At 39.0% G+C, this 23,425-nt stretch overlaps 1 protein-coding gene, 1 non-coding gene and 1 pseudogene across 6 annotated transcripts in view; all 3 read left to right on the top strand.

Annotated features, from left to right (window-relative positions):
• ATG7 (autophagy related 7) overlaps positions 1 to 23,425 on the top strand; it is a 228,405-nt gene that overhangs the window by 1,408 nt on the left and 203,572 nt on the right. For all 5 annotated transcript variants that reach the window (XM_011370556.2, XM_011370557.2, XM_023536861.1 and 2 more), the window contains exons 2-3: positions 18,967 to 19,139; positions 19,614 to 19,668. In XM_011370556.2, coding sequence (XP_011368858.1) covers positions 18,980 to 19,139; positions 19,614 to 19,668 — 215 coding nt within the window. In that variant the 5' untranslated portion in view covers positions 18,967 to 18,979. The remainder of the gene's footprint in view (positions 1 to 18,966; positions 19,140 to 19,613; positions 19,669 to 23,425) is intronic.
• On the top strand, positions 18,634 to 18,751 carry LOC111746001 (annotated as a pseudogene).
• Positions 23,291 to 23,408, top strand: LOC111745990. The gene has a single exon (XR_002782870.1). It is a non-coding gene; the product is annotated as a 5S ribosomal RNA (ribosomal RNA).

The raw sequence follows: 23,425 nt of genomic DNA, 5'->3' as shown, positions 1-23,425 counted from the left end.
GCCATTTTCAGAGTTTGCTGCTCAAGGTGGATGACTTCTCTGTGGAGGTGACATTTTAGCTAATAGCTGACACCTGATTGAAGAAAATGCCATATTTGTGAAGGCACATCTTGCCTAATTATTTCTACATCCTCCAACTCTGACTCAACTCTTGTTAAACTGCTTACAGGTTGTGTTTCACCTATAGCCCTTGTCTCCTGGTACTTTTGCTGCCTTGAACATTTCTCCTTCCTTCTCCATTTTTTTTTTTTTTTGACCAATTCCTCCCTGCCACTCATGTGACATGATTTTGAAATCCTTTAAGAAGTTGAGTGCAGGGCTCTCATTCAACCACAGGTCATTTTTTCTGTTGCAAGCCAGCCTCTTATAATAGAGAATAAGCATAAATATTTATTGAGCTTTTGCTGTGTGCTTGGCACTGCTCTGCAAGCTGGAAATACCAAAATGAGAAAGATACACATCCTGTGCTCAAGGAACTAGTTTTTATTTTTTTTTAAGCCAGGGAGCTAGACAACAACACTGGTATGAAGTTATTGTAGAAGTTTGCTAGAAAAGGACTTAGGGTGCTCATAAGTCAAGCTAGGCATAGAGAAGGCTTCTGTAAGGAGGTGTTGCTTTATCTAAGTCCTAAAGGATGAGCAAGATTAGTCGGGAAGAGGAGGGGGAGATATGATAATTTTGCAGATATTGAGAGTGGCGTGAGCAAAGGGCTGTGGGCAACAATGGATTGCCTACCAGTTGGAGTTTAGAGTTGTAGGGTAAGAAGTAACTGTGGAAAGGTAAGCAGGAGGCAGATCATGAAGGCTCTGGTGGACAACAGCATCTTAAGAACACAGACTTTGGAATTTAAGATACTTGTGCCGACAGTAGCTTTGCCACTTGAACTTATTTTGTAAACTTGGGCGAGTCACTCTCTTTCTAAGCTTCAGTTTCCTCATCTATAAAAGGAGAAAATATATGCCTACTTCTCAGGGTTGCTGTGAGAATTGAATGAGATTGCTATATGTTACCCACTTGGCACTAGTAGATGGTAAACAATAAACTAGAGCAGTTAATATTGCCATGCTAAGTTCCGACTTTATTTTGAAAGTGTGGTGGTGGAAAATGGGGCACTGAAGAATTTTAAACAGGGTGTGACATGGTCTCACCTATTTTAAATTACTCAGGTGGCATTGTGGTAGTTATATACCGGAAAGGGCAGGACCAGCAGGAGACCAGTCAGGGCACTGTTGCCATGGTCTAGGTGACAGAGGAGGGAGGCCTAGACCAAGGCAGTGGCTATGGGAGGGAATAGGGTGGCCGGATTTGAGAAATAAGAGAAGTAGGATTTGCTGGACTGGTAACTGATTGGATGACCTTACACAGGAGAGGAGGGAGACAGGAATCAGGATATTGGGGGCTCTTGTGGGGGAATGAATCCTTTGTGTGGAGGTAAATAATAATAATGTTCTTTGAAAAGTGGTTTCTAATTAATTATCCCTGACCTCTAAGATTTTATTTGGAAGTCAAAATGGTGTCTGTCTTCTAATTTTACACGTGGAAGTGAAGTTCATGAATGCCTTCCTCCTCTCCTCTTGTCTCCCAATCCTCCCACCTTTCTCCAGGGTAAATGAGGCCAGATTGTGTATTCAAGGGAAAATAAATAGGTGCTCCTTTGTTAGAAGGTAGACAGTATGCATCTTCATGGTCTTGGCAGAGTGGGTACCAGCCTGTTCACTCAGTCTCAGTCCAGCCCAGGGTAATCACCTTTGGGTGATTTACCCTCTGACCTTGTTCCTGTTTGAAAGTCTCTCTAAATGTGCAGTGTAGAAAAGAAGTCCTCCTTCCTCTAGGAGTCTGACCATACAGAGCAGATTCTTTTCTTGTGGAAACCTAAAGCCCCTTCCTGCTTCATTACAAACACATGCTCTTGACACTGTTGTGCTATTGGCTCTCAGCGTTGCTCAGTGCTTTCCATGTGTGCATCAGCAGCTTTCTTGGCCATCTCCTCCTTGTCTTTCATATTTTCATCCTTCTCCCACTTCCCAACAATGCCTTTGAGTCTCCCTAGTCATCAGACCTCGATGTTGCCAGAACTCCTGAACACTTTTCCTTATCTTTGTGCATTCTCAGCACATCTGATATTGCTGATATACCTTCATATATGAAAACCACTTCTGCTATGTACTGTCTAGCCATTTCCCCTTCAGTTTCCATTGTGGACTCTTGCTCCTTTTGTCCCTTAAGTGCTTGTTTTCTCCAAGGTTCTGCCTTCTACTCTGCTCTTCTCGTCCACAGTTTCAACTCACATTTGTGTCCCAATGACCACTGTTTTGTATCTTGAGCCTGGATTTCTCTTGAATGGCAGCCCTCAAACGCAACAAGTTCAAAACTAAGCTCAGCATCTCCCCTCCAAACCTTTGATTCTTTCTTCATTCTTTAGTCACACTCTTTCCCCTTCTTCCATTTAATCATTCCAAACAGAACCCTGGAAGTCCTTGTGGACTTTTCCCTCTCATACCATCCCTCCCTCTCTTCCTCCCAGCCCAGGCAGTTTTCAGCTTCTACAGATTCTAATTCCTTGATGTCTCCTGACATGTCTTCTCCCTCCATTTCCTCTCCCACTGCCTTAATTCAGGCTCTTCTCACTTCCTCTCTATATTCCTGCACAGCCTTTGAACCGGTTGCCCAGCCTCAGCAGTCTAGCCCTCACTGGTGCTGGGGTGCCTTATTTAAAAATATAGACCATTAAAATACAAATTCCTGCTTCTTCAGTCTATTTTAAATATCTCTCCTTCCTCCTCACATAACACCCGGTACAAACACTTACCCCACTGTACTGTATTGGATTTACCCACCAATTGTACTGTCACTCCAAGTTTGTCTAACCCTCAAAATTGTTAGATCCTTAAAGGTAAGGACCATAGCTTTTTTACCTTTGAATCCTGAAATATAGCATGGGGACTGGTACTAGGAATAACTAGATGGAAACTCCAGTGCCTTCGGCACATGTTTTGTTGACAGTAGTCTACTTTTGAGTACTTCCTATGTCAGATGCATTCATTTTCTAATTGAATCCTCACAATAATTCTGTACAGTACATGGTGGCCTATCTTACAGGGGATCAGAGAAGTTAACGTCTTGCCCAAGGTTGTGTAGCTAGAAGTAGCATAGGTTGGGTTTGAACTTGAGTCTCTCTAGCTCATGGAGCTGTGCCCCTCCGTCTTTTATACTACGTCCAGTGTATCAGACTGCATTATTGTCCAATTGTGGGTTTTGTTTTGTTTTTTTGACTAAGATTTATGACTATATTTATCTGAAATTTTTAATTTTGTTAAAATAGGCCTGTCATTCCAGGTGGTCAGAATCTTTTTTTATTTTGAATTTTTGTTATCCGTCGTATTGTCTATTCCTTCCTGCTTCCTGTCATGTGTAGAGTTGATAAGCAAACATATTGTTGTGCAAGTCACTGATAAAATGTAATAAGAATACTTTATTGAATAAATTTGTTTGTCTGTTTTCCTGCTGTCAACTCCTGACACAAGGTTCAGTGCACATGAAATACTTAGTAAATATTAATGAATATTCATTAATATAAATAAATAAAATACAGTAGTCCCCCCTTATCCATGGGGAATATGTTCCTAGACCCCCAGTGGATGCCTGAAACTGGATAGTACCAAACCCTATATATGTGATGTTATTTCTTATACATACATACTTGCGATAAAGTTAATTTATAAGTGAGGCACAGTAAGAGATTAACAACGAGAACTAATAATACAATGGAATAATTATAACAATATACTGTAAGTTACGTGAATGTGGTCTCTCTGTCAAACTATTTCGGTATATGTACTATACTCACCCTTCTTGTGATGATGTGAGATGATAAATTGGTACAAGCCAACACTTGATGCCTACCTGGTGAGGTGAATGATGGCAGAGATTGGGATGTAGGCTACTGTAAGGCTGCCGTTGACCCTCTGACTATACACTAGAAGGAAGATCATCTGCTTCAGGTAATCTTGGATCATTGAGCAATGCCGATGTTGATGGTCACATGTCAAGAGCAGATGATGTCAGTAGTTGACAATCCTTGATAATTGAAAGGATTTTTTTGAATAACAGCTAGGTAGTGTATACAGTGTGGATACACTGGACAAAAGGTTGATTCACGACCAGAGCAGGATGGAGCTGGACAGTGCAAGATTTTAGTACACTACTCAGAACAATTGAAACCTTATGAATTATCCTGGAATTTTTCAGTTAGTATTTTTGGACTGTGATCCACAGGTAATTGAAACTGTGGAAAGAATACAACAAGGAGCTGGTTCTTTGAGAAGATTAATAAAATTGACAACCCCCTGGCTAGTCTCACTAAAGAAAAAAGAGAAAGGACACAAACAAAATCAGGGATGAACGAGGGGAAATTGCGACTGACATGGCAGAAACTGTGGAAAGAGAAACTGCTGATCAGGAGGGACTACTGTAAAAAATTGGACTAAAGACTGAGCCAAAGACTTATCACAGTTAGCTCCTTTCTTATCGACATTAGTTCATTCCTTAACCAACATTCTTTGAATAAGATAATTTTACCAGGTCTTAATCCCTGTAATTATGTTACCATTTAATTTCTTCATCTTTGTCTTGTCTACTAGGGTATCTGGAGCAGTCTCATCAGACACCTTGCGGCGGTCCAGATATCCCATGTCCTTTGTTTGTGGTTCTTCATGGAAAAAAATGCAGTTACTCTGTCTTGATTTGTTTTTAAAGAAACCATAATGGCTTCTTATGATTATTTAGAACTGCTGCCTACGGTTATGCAGGTTGTACACTGCACAAGATGTCACATCAGAGGGGGTTCTGTTTAGCTCACAGGCATCATGGGCATATTTTTGTAATGATAATTTTTTTGGCAGATAAGGGTAAAATGTCTTGAGCTAACCTAATCAATATATTACAACAATTTTCTAAGCAAAGGAAGTAAAATGTTTTGAAGGAGTACAATTTTCTAATTGTACCATGTAGGCTAGAATGGCCCCCATGACACCTTTCCTGGGTACAAAATCGCTGTTCAGTGGTCTACAGAATCCATTCTGTTCTCATCTTTGGAAATCACATATTTTGAAAATCGAAATCAAGTGTTGGCTTGTACCAATTTTTCATCACCTCTCCCATTTTCCAGAATTCCTTAAAGGTCAGCAGAAATGAAAATGAGAGAGACTCCGTTATTCAGAAGCAAGCCTTCATAATTCAACTAGTTTTTAGGAAACTGTCACAGATTTTAGTTGTTGGTTGACATAAGTGCTTCCCAGTAATTCAGGTGAAGACAGGTGGCTGCCCCTCATGTACAAAATGTGACACTTGATTTGTGGAGGTAACAAAAACTCAAAAGTAGGCATGCTATTCTCCATCATCCTTGTGTTCTCTTTCTCTATGCTCTTTGCCAGATTTTCTCAGCTTTCACTCTCATTTCCTCGTAGGCTTGTTGCACCCCACAGTGCAAGTATCCAGTGCATCCATTCTCAAAAACAGGCTGGATGAGAGCAGATTGTATGTGAAGGTTAAGATTATTTAGCAGAAGGAAAAATAAAACGAAAGAAAAACAACTTCCGTGAAAATGCAGGTTGCAGTTTGAAGACTATGTGACTGCTGGTTTTTTGATTGACCTCTAAGCAAATAATGTCAATTCTGTAGGGGTAGAGGTGGCTCACATGGAGGTGGTGCGACCACTTGTCCATAATAGCGATTATCCTGCCTGCTTATGTGAGCAGCTGTTACCACCTAATAGCACAGTTACAAAAAAGCCATTTTGGGTGACTCGGTGTCTTGTGGAGACATCAGTTTGGCTCAGGGGCATCTTGACTCTAATGCAATTTTTAAAAGAAATTGAGGTTTCTGTATCCAGCTGTTTTCCCTGTAGGGGTCCTGAGTTTTCATCTTCCAGTAAAGCCTAATCTTTCTTCTAAGTTTGGAATTCCCTCCAACCCTCCACCTCCTTTTGGAAGGGAAGGATTTTTAAATCTCCCTCTTTAGCAGCCTTGCAGATTATTTCAAAAACTCATGAAATTGCAGAAGCATCATTAGCTGATAGAAAGTGCATTGGTTTCATATGCCAAAGGAGCCCTCTCCTCTCTCCTGGCCATCTCTACCTCCTTTTTACCCATCAGCAGCTAAGAACATATTCTGTTCATCAGTGGGACTTGGTCATGTGGTTTAGTGCTTATTTTAACGACTGCCAGAGCTTGCAGCCCCACAGCTGGGAAAATAAGAACAGAAGCCTATTCATTCTATGTGCTCCATTTTGGCTCAGAGAAGGTACTTCAGGGCCAAATTGCAGTTATTCTGGCACTTCTGTTAAGTGAATGGCCCCACATGGCCTCAGAGAAATTGAACACAAAGTGCTCCTAACCCTTCAGAACTTGTTCCTCTGGACTTCCCTTGATGACCAGTAGCAAGAGACCATCCATTTTATTTTAATTAAACCTCTGCTGCAACTACAATGAAGGAAACGGAAACTTAAATGAGATGTGTTTGAGGCAGAGAAAGTTTTCATAATGAGCAAAGGAAAGGACAACCACATTAGTCAGGCACTGTTGTGTGTGTGGGGGTGGGAGGTGACAAGAAAAACTAATAGCAGCTGCCATTTACTAACAGCTGACTGAATGCCAGGCACTGTAACAGGCGCATCACACACTTTCACAGTTAGCCCTCCCAACATCCTCCTGGGTTGGGTGTAATTATCCTTATTTTACAGACAAGGAAATTGGGGCACAGGAGATGAAGTTACCTGCCTAAGGCTACTTAGCTAATGAGAGGTGGAGCCAGACTCAAACTCGGGTATATCTGACTGAAGACTGAGCTTTCAACAGCCTTAGCTTTTAGCATCCTTCGTCTGAACTATTAAATCATTCCTGTCTCCCTAAGCAAACAAAACCTCAACAACATACATGAAAAACATCATAGTCATAGATTTTTTAGTATAGTCAGGCTGGTCTGTTTTTCTGTCCTCCTCCAAGGGTCTAGTTTCTCTAAAGACAGGTTTGTTTCTTTGTTTTATCTCTGTGGTGGTTGTTTATTTTCTACCAGTTTTACTTTTTCATTTCTAAAAACTCTACACTGGTTTAATATTTGCTGTATCCAATTGTATTGGTCCCCCGTGGAGGGAGAATGGTTGGGCAGACTCACTCCAGGAAGCACTTATGCTCCAATTAAATTTTATAAGTAGCAAAGCCAAAATTCTTCCATTTTCACCATCTAATAAAATGCTAGAAAAATCTATGGAAATGACATTTCATTTAAACTCCTTATTTAGAGTAATGGATTTCTTTTCACCAAAGCTAGGTTTAAATAGATCGTCTCTTAACTTGGGATGAATACAAGAAGGTTCTGTGTAGGATTGATATAGCTCGAATATAGGATTTTCTGCTCTACTTTTTTATTCAGGTATAACATACATATGGTAAAGTGTGCTCATCATAAATACATAGCTCATGGCTTTTTACATATGTACGTGCCTTGTAACCACCACCCAGCTCAGGGTATATAGAATATTTCCAGCTCCCCAGGGGACTTCTTCATGCCTCTTTCCAGTTAATAGCCCCACCCCGCCCTGCAGTTACTCTATCATGGCGATTGGTTCCGCTCATTCAACATAGCGTAGGCTGGGTGTGTGTAGGCGTTAAAATTATATTAATATTTTACTTTGGAACAGTTTCAAACTTACAGAAATCTTACAAGAATAAGACAAAGATCTGCTATATACCCTTCTCCCAGAGACTCCATTCAGATTTGTCCCAATAACATCCTTTAGAGCAGAGTGGCAACACAGGATCAAGTGCTGCCCCCAGTCGTCATGTCTTGTTAATCTTTTTTACTCTGGAACAGTTCCTTGGTCTTCTCTTGACTTTTAAGACCTTGACACCTTTAAAGATTGTAAGTAAGCCAGTCCCAGTCATTCGTACAATGTTTTTCAGTTTGGGTTTATCTGATATTTCCTCCTGATTAAACCCAGGTCATGTATTTTCAGCTGAACAGCATAGATAGATATGTTCTATTAAGTGCAATCGGTTGGATAGCATACAATATCTATTTGTCCCATTACTGCTGGTGTTAACTTCAATCTCTTCATTAACATGGTATCTGCCAGATTTTGTAACTGTAGAATCACTTTTTCTATCCTTTGGAATAAATAAATTTTTCATGGAGAGATACTTTGAGATTGTGAATGTAGGCTTTTAACTTATATAACCATGAAAACACTTTGAGGAAGAAAGATTTATTCTTTACTACTTTTGTATTTGGTTGAGTAAGGTTTGATTTAAATTGATCTGTACATGCATACCTCCTGTCCTCTATGATCTTAGTCTTTAAAAAACAATAGGTTTGGAGACTAAGTCATATGGCATATCTCCATATGTTCTTCATGACTTCTTACTCCGATCTCCATGGTAACAAGCCTGGAGTTTGTCCTCCCAATCACAGAAGCCTGGGTTATTTCTTTTTCTTGCTTCTCTTGGGTTTCTAGAATTCATCTTAGTAACATTTGAGCCACTCTGCAAGGATTGACAGGAATATGAGCCAGGATCTATATTTGTATAATTTACAATCAGATAGATGGAATGGAGGCAGACAGATAAGGAAAGTGTTGAACAAGAATACTAAATGTAGAGGTGGCTTAGAGACGGAAATGATTAACTGTAGCTGATGGGAGGAGCATGAGAGGAATAAAGACAGTGAGAGGCAGCTCTGGGAAGGCTTTCTAGAGAAGATAACCTCGGAGCTGGATTTTAAAAAGTGCCAGGCAGTCACGGGGCTAGGGTACCTTTTAGATAGAGCTGTTCCTTCAGGGATGTGGAAGCAAGATAGCAAGTGTGTTAGAGGAACACGAAGCAGCCCGATGTTTCTTTAGCATCAAGTCAGAGGTGGCGAGTGGCAGAGCCACCAGGGTGGCACTAGAGAACAGTCACAGTGGTCCATGAAGAAAACCATCAGAAGTGTGTTAACATGCCTCTTTAGGATGTAGAATGCTGCTGATGCAGACTTTCCCGCATGTTATGAGCCTCAGTAAATATCAAATGAGCTTCATCTTGGCTTAATGATGCTGACACATGTATGAGTGTTCTGTGTAGACTGCATTTACCAGTTCATAAGGATGTATTTGCAGCTTTACAAGGTGTATATCATAGATCAGCAGATGTGGCCTTGGAATCTGGTCTTGCAATCTGCTTCACCCTCTGCAATTCTTGCACATCTCTACTACCTCCTAAAAAAGATTTTACTCAAAATGTCAGTCTCCCTAAAAACAAAATACATAATTGGCACCTTCAAAGAATCAAAAAATAACAGGTTTGGAAGGTCATCTAATCCAGGGATCAGCAAACGACAACCTACAGGTCAGATCCTGCCTGGGGCCTTATAATGTACAGTCCATGAGCTATGAATGTTTTTCACATTGTTCAAGAGTTGTAAAAAAGAAGAAAATATGGCAGAAACTGTTTTGGCTTGCAATGCTTAAAATATTTACTATCTGGCCCTTTTCAAGAAAAGCCTGCCAACCCCTGGTCTCACCTGACTACCTGATACAATAATCCTTTGTGCAGTGTTACTTGGCAAATAATCATCTAATATATGCTTGAACACTTCAACTAATAGAAAATTCATTATCTCTCTGGTAATCTATTTCTTTTTTGTACAATTCAGGCTAGTAGTAATTTTTAAACTCTGCTGAAATTTGTCTCACTATGACATCCACTTATTGGCTTTTTTGGGGGGAAGAGAGCTATTATTTCATGTCAACATTTATTGAGCTCCTAATATATTCTAGGCACTATGTTAAGTGCTGAAAAAAGATTAATAAGACATGGTTCTTTCATCAAGGATCTGCCAAGTGTTATTTCTTGGCACTAAAGCAGTTGAGCTGGCAGTCTCTCTCTCATTCCCTGTATTTGTGTCATTGGGTTAGGACGTTTTTCTTTATTTTACTTATTTCTGCATTGTTATCCCACATGCACAAAATTCATCATATTTCGAATACAAAATTCAAAGGGCAAAAGAGTCATACAGTGAAACTAAGTCTCTCCGCACCTGTCTCCTGACCCCAAGCTTCTTTCCCAAGCTTCTTTCTTGGGAAGCAACCACTAGTATTCATTTCCTGTGGGGATTTGAGTTTAAAGAACAGCATGAACACAAGGTTTAGGTCCATTTGGACAGAAACTTTGATAAGTATTCATACAATGGCATGGTGTTTTTTTGTTTTTGTTGTTGTTGATCTTTTACTTGTGTAAGTTGTTGAGCATAACTCAATTTTATTTTCATAAAAGCTTGAAATTTTCACCACATTTGTGTGGTAGACACAGCACCAGAGGGTTCATATTGCTTAACCACCCACCTGCTTTTTCAGTTTATTCTTGACTGGATGTTTTGGTTACTGCTAGCATTTTTATACTGCTGGGATTCTTGTTTATTGCAGTGTTGAATCTTCATCAAAGCCTTTCCTCTTTCATTGGAAACCCCATCTTATGTAACTCGTGGGTTTCAGTTCCTGAATATGATAGAAATAGTTTGAAATAATATTGAGCCACACTTATAATGATGCCTCTGTCAGTTTCTTTCTTTGAATATGTCTGTAAGTAATGCTGAAGGTTGATAGAAATAATCTTTTAGCTTTCTAAGCTAAGCAGAGGCCAAAAGTCTTACCTGCGTTGTCTAGGGTTATATAGGCAAGCCTTAATTTTCAGGAAGCAGGTAATATTTGGATCTAGGTTAGTTACACATAAATGACTTTGCACCAAGGACTCACTTCTCACTCCCTCTAGAATTCCCTTCTGATCGTTACCATTTAAGCCTTCTCTTCCAACTTAGGAAAGATGGCAATGTGTAGGTTCCTAAGTGATACATTCATATTTGAGTGTCCTATATAGATGTTTCCAGAAGATTCCTAATCACATGTTGCTGCTGTTGCTTGAGACCTTCCCATTTTCTTAGCCTGTCAAGCAAGAGTTCAGCAGCTGAATACCAAACCATATCCTCTTGTGGAATAGGCTCTGTGGTTCTGTTGTAATTTCTCAAAGACCAGATAAGTCAAAAAGTGGTTGAAGGTTGTGCCTCTTATGCAAATTACTGTCTTAGTATGTTTGTCCTTTATCTTTTGAGTGGTCATCCTGAGTCACTTTTTCCAGCTGCTGAAGTGCTGTGTAGAATACAGTTTTCTCTTTTGTCTCTGGCACTAATAAAATTCCATCCTGATGACTTCTGCAGGTCATCAAAATGATGATGAAAACAAGTTGCCGTTGAACTATAAGAGTAAGTCATGGATGACTCAAGTGTATAGGGACTTGATGATCTATCAGACAGAGGATTTCAGATGAAATTAATTTGAACCACTGCCTGCTACTGTGTTGATTTCCTTCCATATCAAATGATTGCTCTGGCCACGGTCTTTTTCTTTTGACTTGGTTGTAGAGGAGGTTAGTATGTAAATATTTTTCAAAACAATTAGTTATTTTTTTAGCATATGTGGAGCTGATATGCAATATAAACATTCCAAAGAGGGGACGGGTGCTTCTTCCTTCAAGGTATTATAGTATGTTGAAAATCAGGACTTCGAAGCCAGAAGACCTGGGTTATAAGCTCAGCTCTTCCACTTCCTAACTGTGTGTCTTTGGGCAAATTACTTACGCTCTTAGTGCCTCCGTTTTCTTTTCTGTAAAATAGGCATAATACAATAACTTTGGGATTGTCACAGATAATATGTAAAACGTTTACTGCAGTGCTTGGCACAGAATAAGCATTCAGTTAGAACATTTACTAGTACTGCTGTTACAGTGGCCCTTCTGTATCTGCAGTTTCCCTTTCCAGTTTTTGGTTACCCCGGCCAACCTTGATCCGAAAATATTAAATGGAAAATTCCAGATATAAGCAATTCATAGGTTTTAAATTGCACGCTATTCTGAGTAGCATGATGAAATCTTGTGCCATCCTGCTCTGCCCAGGATGTGAATCATCATTTTGTCTAGTATATGTATGCTATATATGCTTCTTGCCCAGCAATCACTTAGTAGCCATCTCGACTATCAGATCTACTGTCGTGATATCACAGTACTTGTGTTCAAGTAATCCTTATCATATTTAACAACATCCCCAAAGCGCAAGAGTAGTGTTGCTAGCAAATCAGATATACCAAAGAGAAGCTATAAAGGACTTCCTTTAAGTGAAAAGGTATGTATGAATAGGAAAAATCACAGTGTATATAGGGCTTGATACTAGACTCAGTTTCAGGCATTCACTGGAGGTCTTGGAACATAGCCCCTACAAATAAGGGGGGATGACTGTATTTTAAACGTTTTTAAAAGAGTACGATTAAAAAGGAGGTATGATTCATGATGGTAAATGCTCTACGGGAAGTTTTCCTTCATCATCATGGAGAAGGGAATCTTTGATACCCATTGACTATGGATGTTAAGGAGAGCTCCATAAAGGATTCTAATAGATGAAAAGGAATTTTCCTGGGAGAGATTTCCTAGGAGCATCAGCAAAGGCATAAGGCCAGGAAACTAGCCTTATGAAACTGTCTGAGTCTTAAGGTCAATGAGGGTTTGTATGTCTGTTTATTTAAATAATGGAGCTACCTATGTGCAGTTCAGTTCTGGTGGTAATGTGACATCTTGTTTGAAGAAGTTAGAGACTGCTGTCAGTGACCTGTGGACATATTACTGCAGGAGCAGAGGTGTGAGATGATGGGGCTTGACGTGTAGCAGTGGGAATGGAGAGAAGGAAAGCTGACCTGGACAGGAGGCATGAAGTTGCATGAAGAGTTGTTGGCATTGGAGTAACAACTAGAATTTGAATCCTGGTTCCTCCGCTTAACTAACAATACATCTTTCTGTAATTTTTTGATGTCTCTGAACTTCAGTTTCTTCATCCGTAAAACTGGAAATGTCACTTCTTAGGGCGGCTGGCATAAGTGCACACCCCCGCTGCAGTGGGGGTCCTACTCAATAATCAGTAACTGTTACCTTCATCTCATTCCAGAGAACTGTTTAAGGTTGAGCCTTTAGCAATTAGTGGTTTAGTGGATGGGAGAAAGAGAAAAATTGTAGATGATTTTAAGGTTTCTACCTTGAATATATGAAAGTACTAAGTAAACTAGGATATATATAGGAAAAGGGGCAGAACTTTGGGAATAGGTATGTTCAATTTCAGATTTGTTGAATTTGAGATGTCTATGAGAAATCCAAGTCCTGGTTTTCAAAGACTTAAATATATGTCTGGAAGTTAGCATTAGAAATATAGTCCTGAGATTCATTGGCATGTAGATGGAAATTGGTGTAGAAAATGAATAATTTTGCTTTTGAGAAAGCTTGTAGACTAAGGAGAGGGCTGAGCATGAAAATTTGCAAAAACCCAACAGTAGAAAGAAATGTTAGCTGCATTGTGGAGGAGAAAGGAGAAGGGAGCAACTGGAGGCATTTCTCGAAGTGTGGGCCCCAGGTCATCTGCATAAGGGTCTATTTCTCCATTGGTCACTGAAACCACAGTGCATAGGATCTATGACTTTTTCAGAGGCCTATGAAAATAGGCATGACCTATAAAAAGATGAACATTCTGAGAGTGAAAAATTATAAAAAATTGCTTCAAATAGTTAAAAGCCAAAAATATGTCATGTAGGATGAGAGTGCATTTAAGTATGTTTGATATTATTTAGAGGTGGGGTCTCCAAAAGTAAGAATGTCAATGGCCTAAAGCAGCGGTTCCCAACCTTTTCGGCACCAGAGACCGGTGCTCCTATGAGAATCTAATGCCTGGTGATCTGAGCTGAGGCAGTGATGCTAGCACTGGGGAGTGGCTGCAAATACAGATGAAGCTTCACTCCCTCACCTTCTGCTCACCATCTGATGTGTGGCCTGGTTCCTAATAGGCCACATACTGGTACCGGTCTGTGGCCCAGAGATTGGGGACCCTTGGCCTAAAGGCATCAAGATAGCATCACACTTGAATCAGAATCACCTGGGGTACTAGTCAAATTCTCAGACTCCTGGCCACAGTCACCCACCTTTCTTCCCTCTAGCAGATGGAGCCCAGGTATCTTCATTTTTAAATAAGCCTTCAAGGCGGTAAATGCTTGAAAACCCTTGGTCAGATGTTGTCTGGTGCCTGAAGCTTCAAATACATACTAAGGCATTGGAGAGTTTTAAGGACAGTGACACACTTTCTTTTGTGATCAACCAAGCTTATTGATTATATAGAAAAATATTTAATTATTATAGTTCCTACTTTTTGTTTTGTTTGTTTTTCTGAGTTTGTTAAGTCCCTATTGTGAAATTTTCATTAATTCTTACTTGGATTTCTTTTGCCAAAGCAATTTTTAAATGTGGCAAACATATTAAGCCTGTCCATTAGGAATCCAGTAGCAAACTTAACCAGCCCCCTGGAACTTGCCGAGGACACAGTTGGTTACTTCTCCATGCTGATCCGACCCTTAAAGCTTGTTCTGTTTTTAACAGTCTACCCTCAAATTGTTCTTTAGAAAGCTACCACTGAACTCTTTTTAAAAATTAAAATCCAATTGCATTGACCAGGACTCTTTTTTTTTTTTTCTTTTAACTTTTAGTGTTCTTTTCTGCCATTCGTCATTACCCTCTTCCAACTTTTTTATTGCTTTGGGTTGGTGGATAGACATACCATTCTGGTGTACCAGCTAGTGCTTTGTACTGTCCTTTGTGTGTCCTCTGTTTATGCTGCTGGTTCTATTTCTTCTTACCCGCTAACTGGGCATTCTATAGGACCCTGTTGGGCTGTGGCTTTTCTTTCTCAGAGTAATTTTATGAACTGAGCATTCTCACCTGCTTTAGCTGTCATCTCAGTGTAAATGCCTCTGAAATCTGAGTCTGTCTTCTCGGGCCAGCCCATTTTCTTGGACCTGTTTCACTTCCCTCTGCCATTATCTTGGCTGAAAATGTCTTTATCATTACTCTTCTGCCTCTGGCTCGGCCTTTCAGATCTTTTCTTTCAGTGGAGCTGCCATTTTCCTAGCCAGTCAGGGCTGGACACCCCAGGGGCTTTTTCCTCTCATTCATTCCTGGAATCCACCAAGATACCAACTGGAGTCTCTTAAAACATCCCTGATGAGGGTCTCTGTTTTCAGCCTGACTTCTTTTGCTCTAATCCAGGTCTTCATACATTTTTAGGCTGTTAAATGCTTTTTCCTATCTGCCTCTTTCAAAGCAATTTTGCCACTGCAGAATTCTGTCACATTCCCCATTCCAAACTGCCACTGGCTTTCCACTCCGGAATTCTTCAGCCTCACTTGAAGCCTTCTCCATCTGTGTTCATAGTGCAACCTGCTCAGCTTTGTGTATGTTGCTCTTGCACAGTACCAACCCTCCACTAAGGACAGCTAGGCTCATGCTTCTTCGTTTCTACCATATCGGTTCCCCAACTCTTCTTGTTCCTTCCACTCTTTGCCCATCTTCCCCCTTCATGCTCATCCTTTCGACATAACTCAGCGCCCAGCTCCTTCACAGAAGCGTCCTCCCTGCCCTGCCCCACATTCCTCTCCTCCTTTTTGATTTTTAGCCCTTTTATGTAATACTAACTTTACATTTTTCCATATAGTTACTATCAGTCCAAAGCTCCATATCTCTAATTCTAAAATACAACAAGTTAGGAAAAGTGAAAGCTATTTAATAACCTCGGTACAAAACTTGGACAAAACCTCTCTGAGTGGATGTGAATTGACTTTTTTAAAAAAAATTATCCCATCTGGGGTAACTATTCATGCGTTCTGCTGCAGAAATATTAATCTGTCTGGTCATGAGGTAATTGGATGGATGGTAAGTGATGGGGCCTCATCACCTTGTGCTTTTTGGAACTGCCAAGTTTCTCTAGAATTGCCCTTCTCAGATTGGGGTATGTGTACCCTGAGAGTGTATGCAGGGAACGTAAGGAGTTATGGTGTACACCTGCTTGATCGCCTGGAGGGTCAAATTTGTTTGATGATTTGAGGGAGAAAATGAAATGTAAAATAGAGTAAAGTTGAAAATTTCCGTAACTTTCATTAGTTTTATGATTCCACCAGAAAAAAAGAAGTATCTTTATTACAGTGTTCTTTTCTGTAAATAATAAATTCTTTTTATAAGATGAAGCACCACAGTTTCTATCTTTAAGAAAAAAAAATGTGTGAGTTTAATAGTCTTTTTTATAAACAATGATACTTTCTAGCCCCATCGAATATTTCAGATTCCTGACCAAAAAAAAATTGTAATGGTTTTTATATTAACGATTCAATATTTATTTGTTAACATTTATTTCTAGCATTTTCATAGTGTATAATGTCAATAATAAATTATTCATAGTATTGATTTGTGGAGGGGAAGGATGAAGTGATGCAGACAGTAATGATAGAATTCATCAGAGTTGCATATAAGATCTCAGTTGATTCAGCCATCAGTAGTTTCAGATGAAAGTGGATTAATAAAAGCAAAAAAGAAAACGCAGTTGTGTTGTAAGGAGTCTAAACTCGATAACACAGGCAAATTACTCAGGTTGATAACCAAAGTTGTGTTTTCAGGTAGCCCAAATACCTCTCATACTTTTTGTTTGATTGGTTGGTTGTTTTTCTTCCAGTATTGAGAAAAAATTGTCATACATTACTGTATAAATTTAGGGCATACAGCATGGTGCAGTGATTGCATAATGGGTTCTGCTAACTTCCATCTTCACATATACATACACTAAATAGAAAAGTAAGAAAGGAAAAATATTTTCCTTGTGATGCAAACTCTTAGTATCTAACTCTCCTAAAAACTATGTCATACAGCAGCAGTTTTATAGTCATCATGCTGTACATTACATACCTAGTACTTATAACTGTGCTTTGTACCTTTTGACCACCTTCCTCCAATTCCCCCTCCCTTCACCCTTTACCTCTGGTAACAAGTTCCACCTCTTATTCTGTGAGTTTGGTTTTTATTTCTTTTTTCTTTAGATTCCATATATAAGTGAGATTATATGGTATTTGTCTTTCTCTGTCTGACTTATTTCACTTAGCATAATGCTTTCTCAGTCCATCCATGTTGTTGCAAATGGTAGGTTTTCCTCATTTTTTGATGGCTGAATAATGTTCCATTGTATATACCGCAGATTCTTTATCTACTCATCCATTAATGGACACTTAGGTTGTTTCCATGTCTTCATTATTGTTACTATGAATGTGGACATGTAGCTCTCTTTTCGAGTTAGTGTTTTTGTTTCCTTTGGATATATTCCCAGAAGTAGAATTGCTGGATCATATGGTAGTTCTATTTTTAATTTTTTGAGGATCCTCTATCCTGTTTTCCATAGTGGCTATGCCAATTTACAATCCCACCAACAATGCACAAGTGTTTCTTTTTCTCCAAAGCCACACCAACATTTATTATCTCTTGTCCATTTAATGATGGCCATTCTAACAAGCATGAGGTGATGTCTCACTGTGGTGCATTTCTCTAATGACTAGTGATGTCAAACATCTTTTCATGTACCTGTTAGCTTTTCATATATCTTCTTCGGAGAAATGACCTTTGCTCATTTGTTTTTTGTTTTGTTTTTTTTGCTGTTGAGTTGTATGAGTTCTTTATATATATTATCAGATATATGGTTTGCAAATATTCTTTCACATTCTGTAGGTTGTCTTTTCACTTTGTTGATGGTTTCTTTTGCCGTGCAGAAGTTCGATGTAGTCTACCTCGTTTATTTTTTATTTTGTTGCTCATGCTTTAGGTCATATTCAAAATATCATTACCAAAACCCATGTCAAGGAGCTTTATTCTTAGGTTTTCTTCTATGTGTTTCATGGTTTCAGGTCTTACATTTAAGTCTTTAAATCAATTTTGAGTTAATTTTTGTGAGTGATATAAGATATGGGTCTAGTTGCTTTCTTTTAAATGTGAATATCCAATTAACCCAGTACCTTTTATTGGAAAGACTGCCTTTTCTCCATTTAGTATTCTTGGCTCTCTTGTCAAATATAAATGACTGTATTTGCTGGGGTTTATTTCTGGGCTCTTGATTCTGTTCCATTGATCTTTTTGTCTGTTTTTATGCCAGTACCATACTGTTTTGATGACTTTATAGTATGGCTTGAAATCAGGAACGGTGATGCCTTCTGCTTTGTTCTTTCTTAGGATTTCTTTGGCTATTTGGGGTCTTTTGTGGTTCCATATAAATTTTAGGAGTATTTTTTCTACCTCTGTAAAAAAACAAAATGACAACAACAACAACAAAACATTGGAATCTTGATAGGGATTACATTGAATTTATAGGTAGCTTTTGATAGTATTGATCTTTTAACAATATTCTTCCAGGCCATGAACACAGGCTACCTTTCCACTTATTTGTGTCATCTTCAATTTCTTTCATCAATGTCTTATAGTTATCAGAGTAGAGATCTTTCACCTCCTTAGTTAAATTCATCCTAAGTATTTTATTGTCTTTGATGCTAATGAAAATGGAATTGATTTCTTTATTTCTTTTTCAGAAAATTCATTGTTAGTATATGGAAGCACCACTGATTTTTGCATATTAATTTTGTATTTGCTGAATTCATTGATTAGTTCTAACAGTGTTTTGGTTGAGTCTTCAGGATTTTCTCTATATAAAATCATTTTTTCTGTCTACAGCCATGCTACCCTGAACAAGCTTGATCCGTCTGATCTCGGAAGCTAAGCAGGGTCGGGCCTGGTTAGTACTTGGTTGGGAGACTACCTAGGAAGACCAGATGCTGTAGGCATAAAAAATAAAAAAAAAATAAGGGATTGTAAGCTGACAGGGTCCTTGCAATCTGTGAGGTCAACCAAGGGTTGCCTCGCCTAAGGAAAAAAAAATCACTTTTTCTGCAGATAGAGATAATTTTACTTCTTTCTGTTTGATGTTTTAATTAAACATTATTACAAATCTTTTTCACCATGTTTTGTGCCATTTTATTGTGTTCTGTTTGTTTTTTAGCAAGCAACAAATAATGGCAGCAGCTACAGGGGATCCTGGACTCTCCAAATTACAGTTTGCCCCCTTTAGCAGTGCCTTGGATGTTGGATTCTGGCATGAGTTGACCCAGAAGAAGCTGAATGAGTATCGGCTGGATGAAGCTCCTAAGGACATTAAGGGTTATTACTACAATGGTAGGCAATATTAAACTCCATCATCTTCTGTTATCTTCTCTGACCTCTAGTATAGGATTAGCTTTCCTTTAACAAGGAACACCCTTGTCTTTTACAATCTTCACCAGTTTCTATTTTACTTTCTAACTTTTTCCCCATGTTTTTTCACTTCTTCTTCCCTATTTGGGAGTAAGAAAGGGAGAAGTGAAACCCAAGTTATTAATTCAAAGACATAATACTGATTACTTAATCTTGCTGGGGCAGGAGATTGCAAATATTTTTTTTCCAATGAATTTTTAAAATATTCTTGGCAAATTTCTCAAATTCACAAAAGCTCTATCATTTTCTGCTAAGTTCCTGCTTAGTTTGACTAACCAGGAATTGGATAGGGCACTTTTGCCTCAACAAAGAGAACAAAATTATTTACAAATGTTTTCGTTTTAAATGCTGCCATTACTGACTTATGATTGAAAATGTCATAATGCTTCTGTGCAGGTGATTCTGCTGGGCTGCCAACTCGCTTAACACTGGAGTTCAGTGCTTTTGACATGTGAGTATTTTTTGCTCCAAATCTATAGTAAGGAACATTGTTTTTTGCAAGGAATGAGCATTCTTAACCTCCCTCTTAGGTGGACCACAGGGAAACTAGGAGAGCTCTTGGTGAGCAGGCCCAGCTCCTCATGATTCTCTTTACCTCTCATAACACAGAGACAGGTATTAGATGCTTAGGACTATCTGATTTATTTTTTTCATCAACTACATTTGATTCCAAATACCATTTAGATTGATTGAGATTAGAAAACATCCCTCCTGATTTTGATTGTAGTTAATATTTCCTGATCCTTTATTGGAACCTCTTGACTTATTCCTTTAGTTGCTTATTCATGGGCATCAGTGAATGTTTCTTAGGCTACTTCTGTATATAAGCCACTATGAAAGGCATTATAGGGATATACAAAGAAATAAGACTTATGCCCTCAAAGAAATTTTTATCTTGTTGGAGGCCGTGGGGAGTTGCTGAAGAGAAGAAGGGCATCTATTGACTTAATTAGCTAGGCATTTTCCCATACATAATTCTTTCAGACCTGCCAGGTGTGATTTTTCTCTTTCAGATGAGGAAACCATGGGTCAAAAAGTAAAATGGCTTGCCCTAGGTCACATGTGGCCAAATTTAGGAAACAAGGATGAGAAAAAGGTAAAATGTATTTCTGAGGTTATAGTTTGAAGCTGGGGGCATTTTATTAACTTCTGCAGAACTAGAGAAACAAGGACGGGTCTATAATTTTAGGAGGAGATAAATTTGTTTTAGAACATGTCAACATTTGAGATGACTGCGTCCAGTAGAAATGTCCAGGAGGCACTAGAGTCAAAGAGGGAGGGTCGGACTAGATTTGGGAGTCTTCCATGTAGAAAAGATCATGAAGCTGTAAGAGAGGAAGAGACTCTAGGGTAAGAAGAAGAAAGGGCCAGAACAGTGGACGTACTTATTAGGAGGTCAAGAAGATACAGAACTAGCAAAGGAGACAGGAGTTGTCCGAGAGGAGGAAGAACCAGAAGAGTGTTACGGAAACCAAAGAAGGAACTGCTTTCAGGAAGGAAAGAGACAGTCAGCAACATCAGAAGCAGAAAGATCATAGTTCAATGTGCGGGCCATTGGATTTGTTGATTAGGTCTTTTGTGATCCTGTCAAACTGAATTCTACAGAAAAGAATTTAGCAGGAATCATGTTGAAGGGCTCTAAGACAACTGAGGGTTGAAGAATTAAAGGCTCAAGCGAAATCAAATTTTTCTGCTTTCTTATACCTTAGCAGTGTCAAGATTAGGGATTTGGGGAAAGCAAAGAGATCTTTGTAAGGACTGCTTCATTTTTGAAAGTGCAGTAGTCAAAAGTTAGGGTATTTCAAATAAAGTGTCCCTAGAATTTTTTTTTGAATCTCTTTGAAAGTCAACACATTTTATTCCTTTATCTCAATCAAATTACAAAATTAAATTCCATAACACAGATGCAAACAATGGTGTTAGTCTTTATATCTTTAAAAGGTGTGTGTTGGTGTTTCTTGTTCTCTTCAGAACTTTCTTGCTCCATAATAAATTCCTGTGATTACTTGTCAAAACAAATTACATCCTAGTAATCTCTGTCCTGTTTTGGCAAAGACTAAGTTACTTTTGGAACAATTGCGAGATAATGAGGAAAATACAGACAGTGTACAAGCAACGAATTATCTGAAGATGGTAAAGTGGGGAGTAGCAGTGGTGTAATCTGGAGAGTCTAGCGTTCATCTTAAGCTACCCTCGCTCCTTTCTTTATTCTGATACTAGACTGAAGATTGTTTTTTAAAAGATATTAATACTTTTGTTCTTTGGAACAATCATAGAAAAAAAAGCAGTTCACAGAAAGTAGGCTTGATCTTATTACAAAATCAAAACATCTTAGACTTCAGTGATCCAGAAATTTTGGTTCAAGAAGACAAGAAAATTTGTTATCCTGCATCTATGACGTTCATAGAAATTACTCGATTTTTTTGGTCATGTTTTTTTAATTTAGCTACTGAATACTCACAATGTTTGAGGCTCCATCGTACGCACTGGGGGAGATGAGCAAGAATAAAACGTAGTCCCTAGTGTTGTGAGAATAACCCTAGATTTGAAGTTTGAAGACCTGCTCTCTGTAGCCGATCAACCAAATTACTAGAATAAGTCCTTATAGCTTTCTCAGTCAGTTTCTAATGTTCCTTCTAGTTTTAAAAGTCTGTGATTTTCTAAGTCCCTCTTTCTTAGGATGGTTGGTGCTGAATTTTTGTTTCCCTCCAAATTAATACATTGAAAACCCAATGCCCAAGGTTATAGTCTTAGGTGGTGGGGACTTTGGGAGGTGATTAAATTATGAGGGCAGAGATCTCATGGATGGGGTTAGTGCCTTTATAAAAGAGGACCCAGAGAGCTACCTCGCTCCTTCTGCCATGTGAGGGCACAGTAGAAAGTGAGCAGTCTGCAACCAGAAGAGGGCCTTCACCAGAACCTGACCATGCTGGTCCCGTGATCTTGGACTTCTGCCCTCCAGAACTATGATAAATATATTTCTGTTGTTTATAAGCCATTGTTCTATGGTATTTTGTTATAGCAGCCAGAACAGACTAAGACAGTTAGGAAGTTTAATGAAAGCACTTAGAGCTCCTCAGAAGAAATGAGTTATTTATATCCAAATTATTTTCATTGTTATTGTTTTTTCTTTGTTTTTATTGCTGTACACCTACATGGGTTTTTAGAGAAATCTTTATGAATTTATTCATCAAACACTGAATGCTTCTTATGTGCAGGATATGTAGGCGTTAGGAATACAAAGACTTATGAAACACAGAGCTCTGGAAGAGCCCTGGATAGAGATAGAAAACAAATATTTGCATTACAGTGTGCTCCATGCTGTAATAAATGTGGAGAAGTAATAGTTACTTCAAAAGTACTGTTGTTTCCTCTGTGTCTTGATAATAGAGTGTTCTAGGCACTGAGCATACAGAGAGGAATAAGATACAGTTGAAGAGCTAATAGTCCTAGTTCTCACTTATAGATGCCAAGAGTATCTCAACTTTGCATAGCACCAGGTAAATCTCTTTTTCTCTAAGTCTCTGGAAGCCTCATGAATCTCTGCCAGAAGGTAGCAACACAGGATCCTGTTCTTTACACTGTATTAGGTGAATTATCAGTCAAGTAGTATTTTATCAGGCACCAACTGTCTTGTATCAGAGGGTGCTGTGGATAGGGTGTACTGCTGAAACAGACTCCAAAGTGTAATGGCACAAACACAAAGGAAGTTCGTTTCTTGCCCACTTCATAGTTCAGTGTGGTGGTCCAGTCTTCTTCCCTCTCATTGCTCCATCATCCTGGGGGGCATGCCTTTGGATGCTTAAGACTGAATTGTCACCTTCAGGTAACAATAGATAGAAAGGAGATGAGAGCCAGGGTGAAAACGGGTGGAGGAAACACACACAGTCTCTTAAAGGTCCTAGATGCTTCCCTACACTCAAATTCTGCTAGGGGAGAGTAAAAGGCCTCAGCTGTCTTACAAAGAAGACTGGGAAATGTGGTGCCCAGATACAAGCATCTTGTATGTATTCTGTTTCTGTTTAAGAAGAGAATTGATTTTGATGTAGAGTCTCTGTATAAATGTGAAACTGGTCTACGGCCATGCCACCCTGAACAAGCCTGATCCCATCTGATCTCGGAAGCTAAGCAGGGTTGGGCCGGTTAGTACTTGGATGGGAGACCACCTAGGAAAACCAGGTGCTGTAGGTGTAAAAAAATAAAAAAAT

The sequence above is a fragment of the Pteropus vampyrus genome, unplaced genomic scaffold, assembly GCF_000151845.1.
Source record: "Pteropus vampyrus isolate Shadow unplaced genomic scaffold, Pvam_2.0 Scaffold171, whole genome shotgun sequence".
NCBI lineage: Eukaryota > Metazoa > Chordata > Mammalia > Chiroptera > Pteropodidae > Pteropus > Pteropus vampyrus.
Note: the sequence above shows the minus strand (reverse complement) of the source record. Positions and strands in the feature narration are given on the sequence as shown.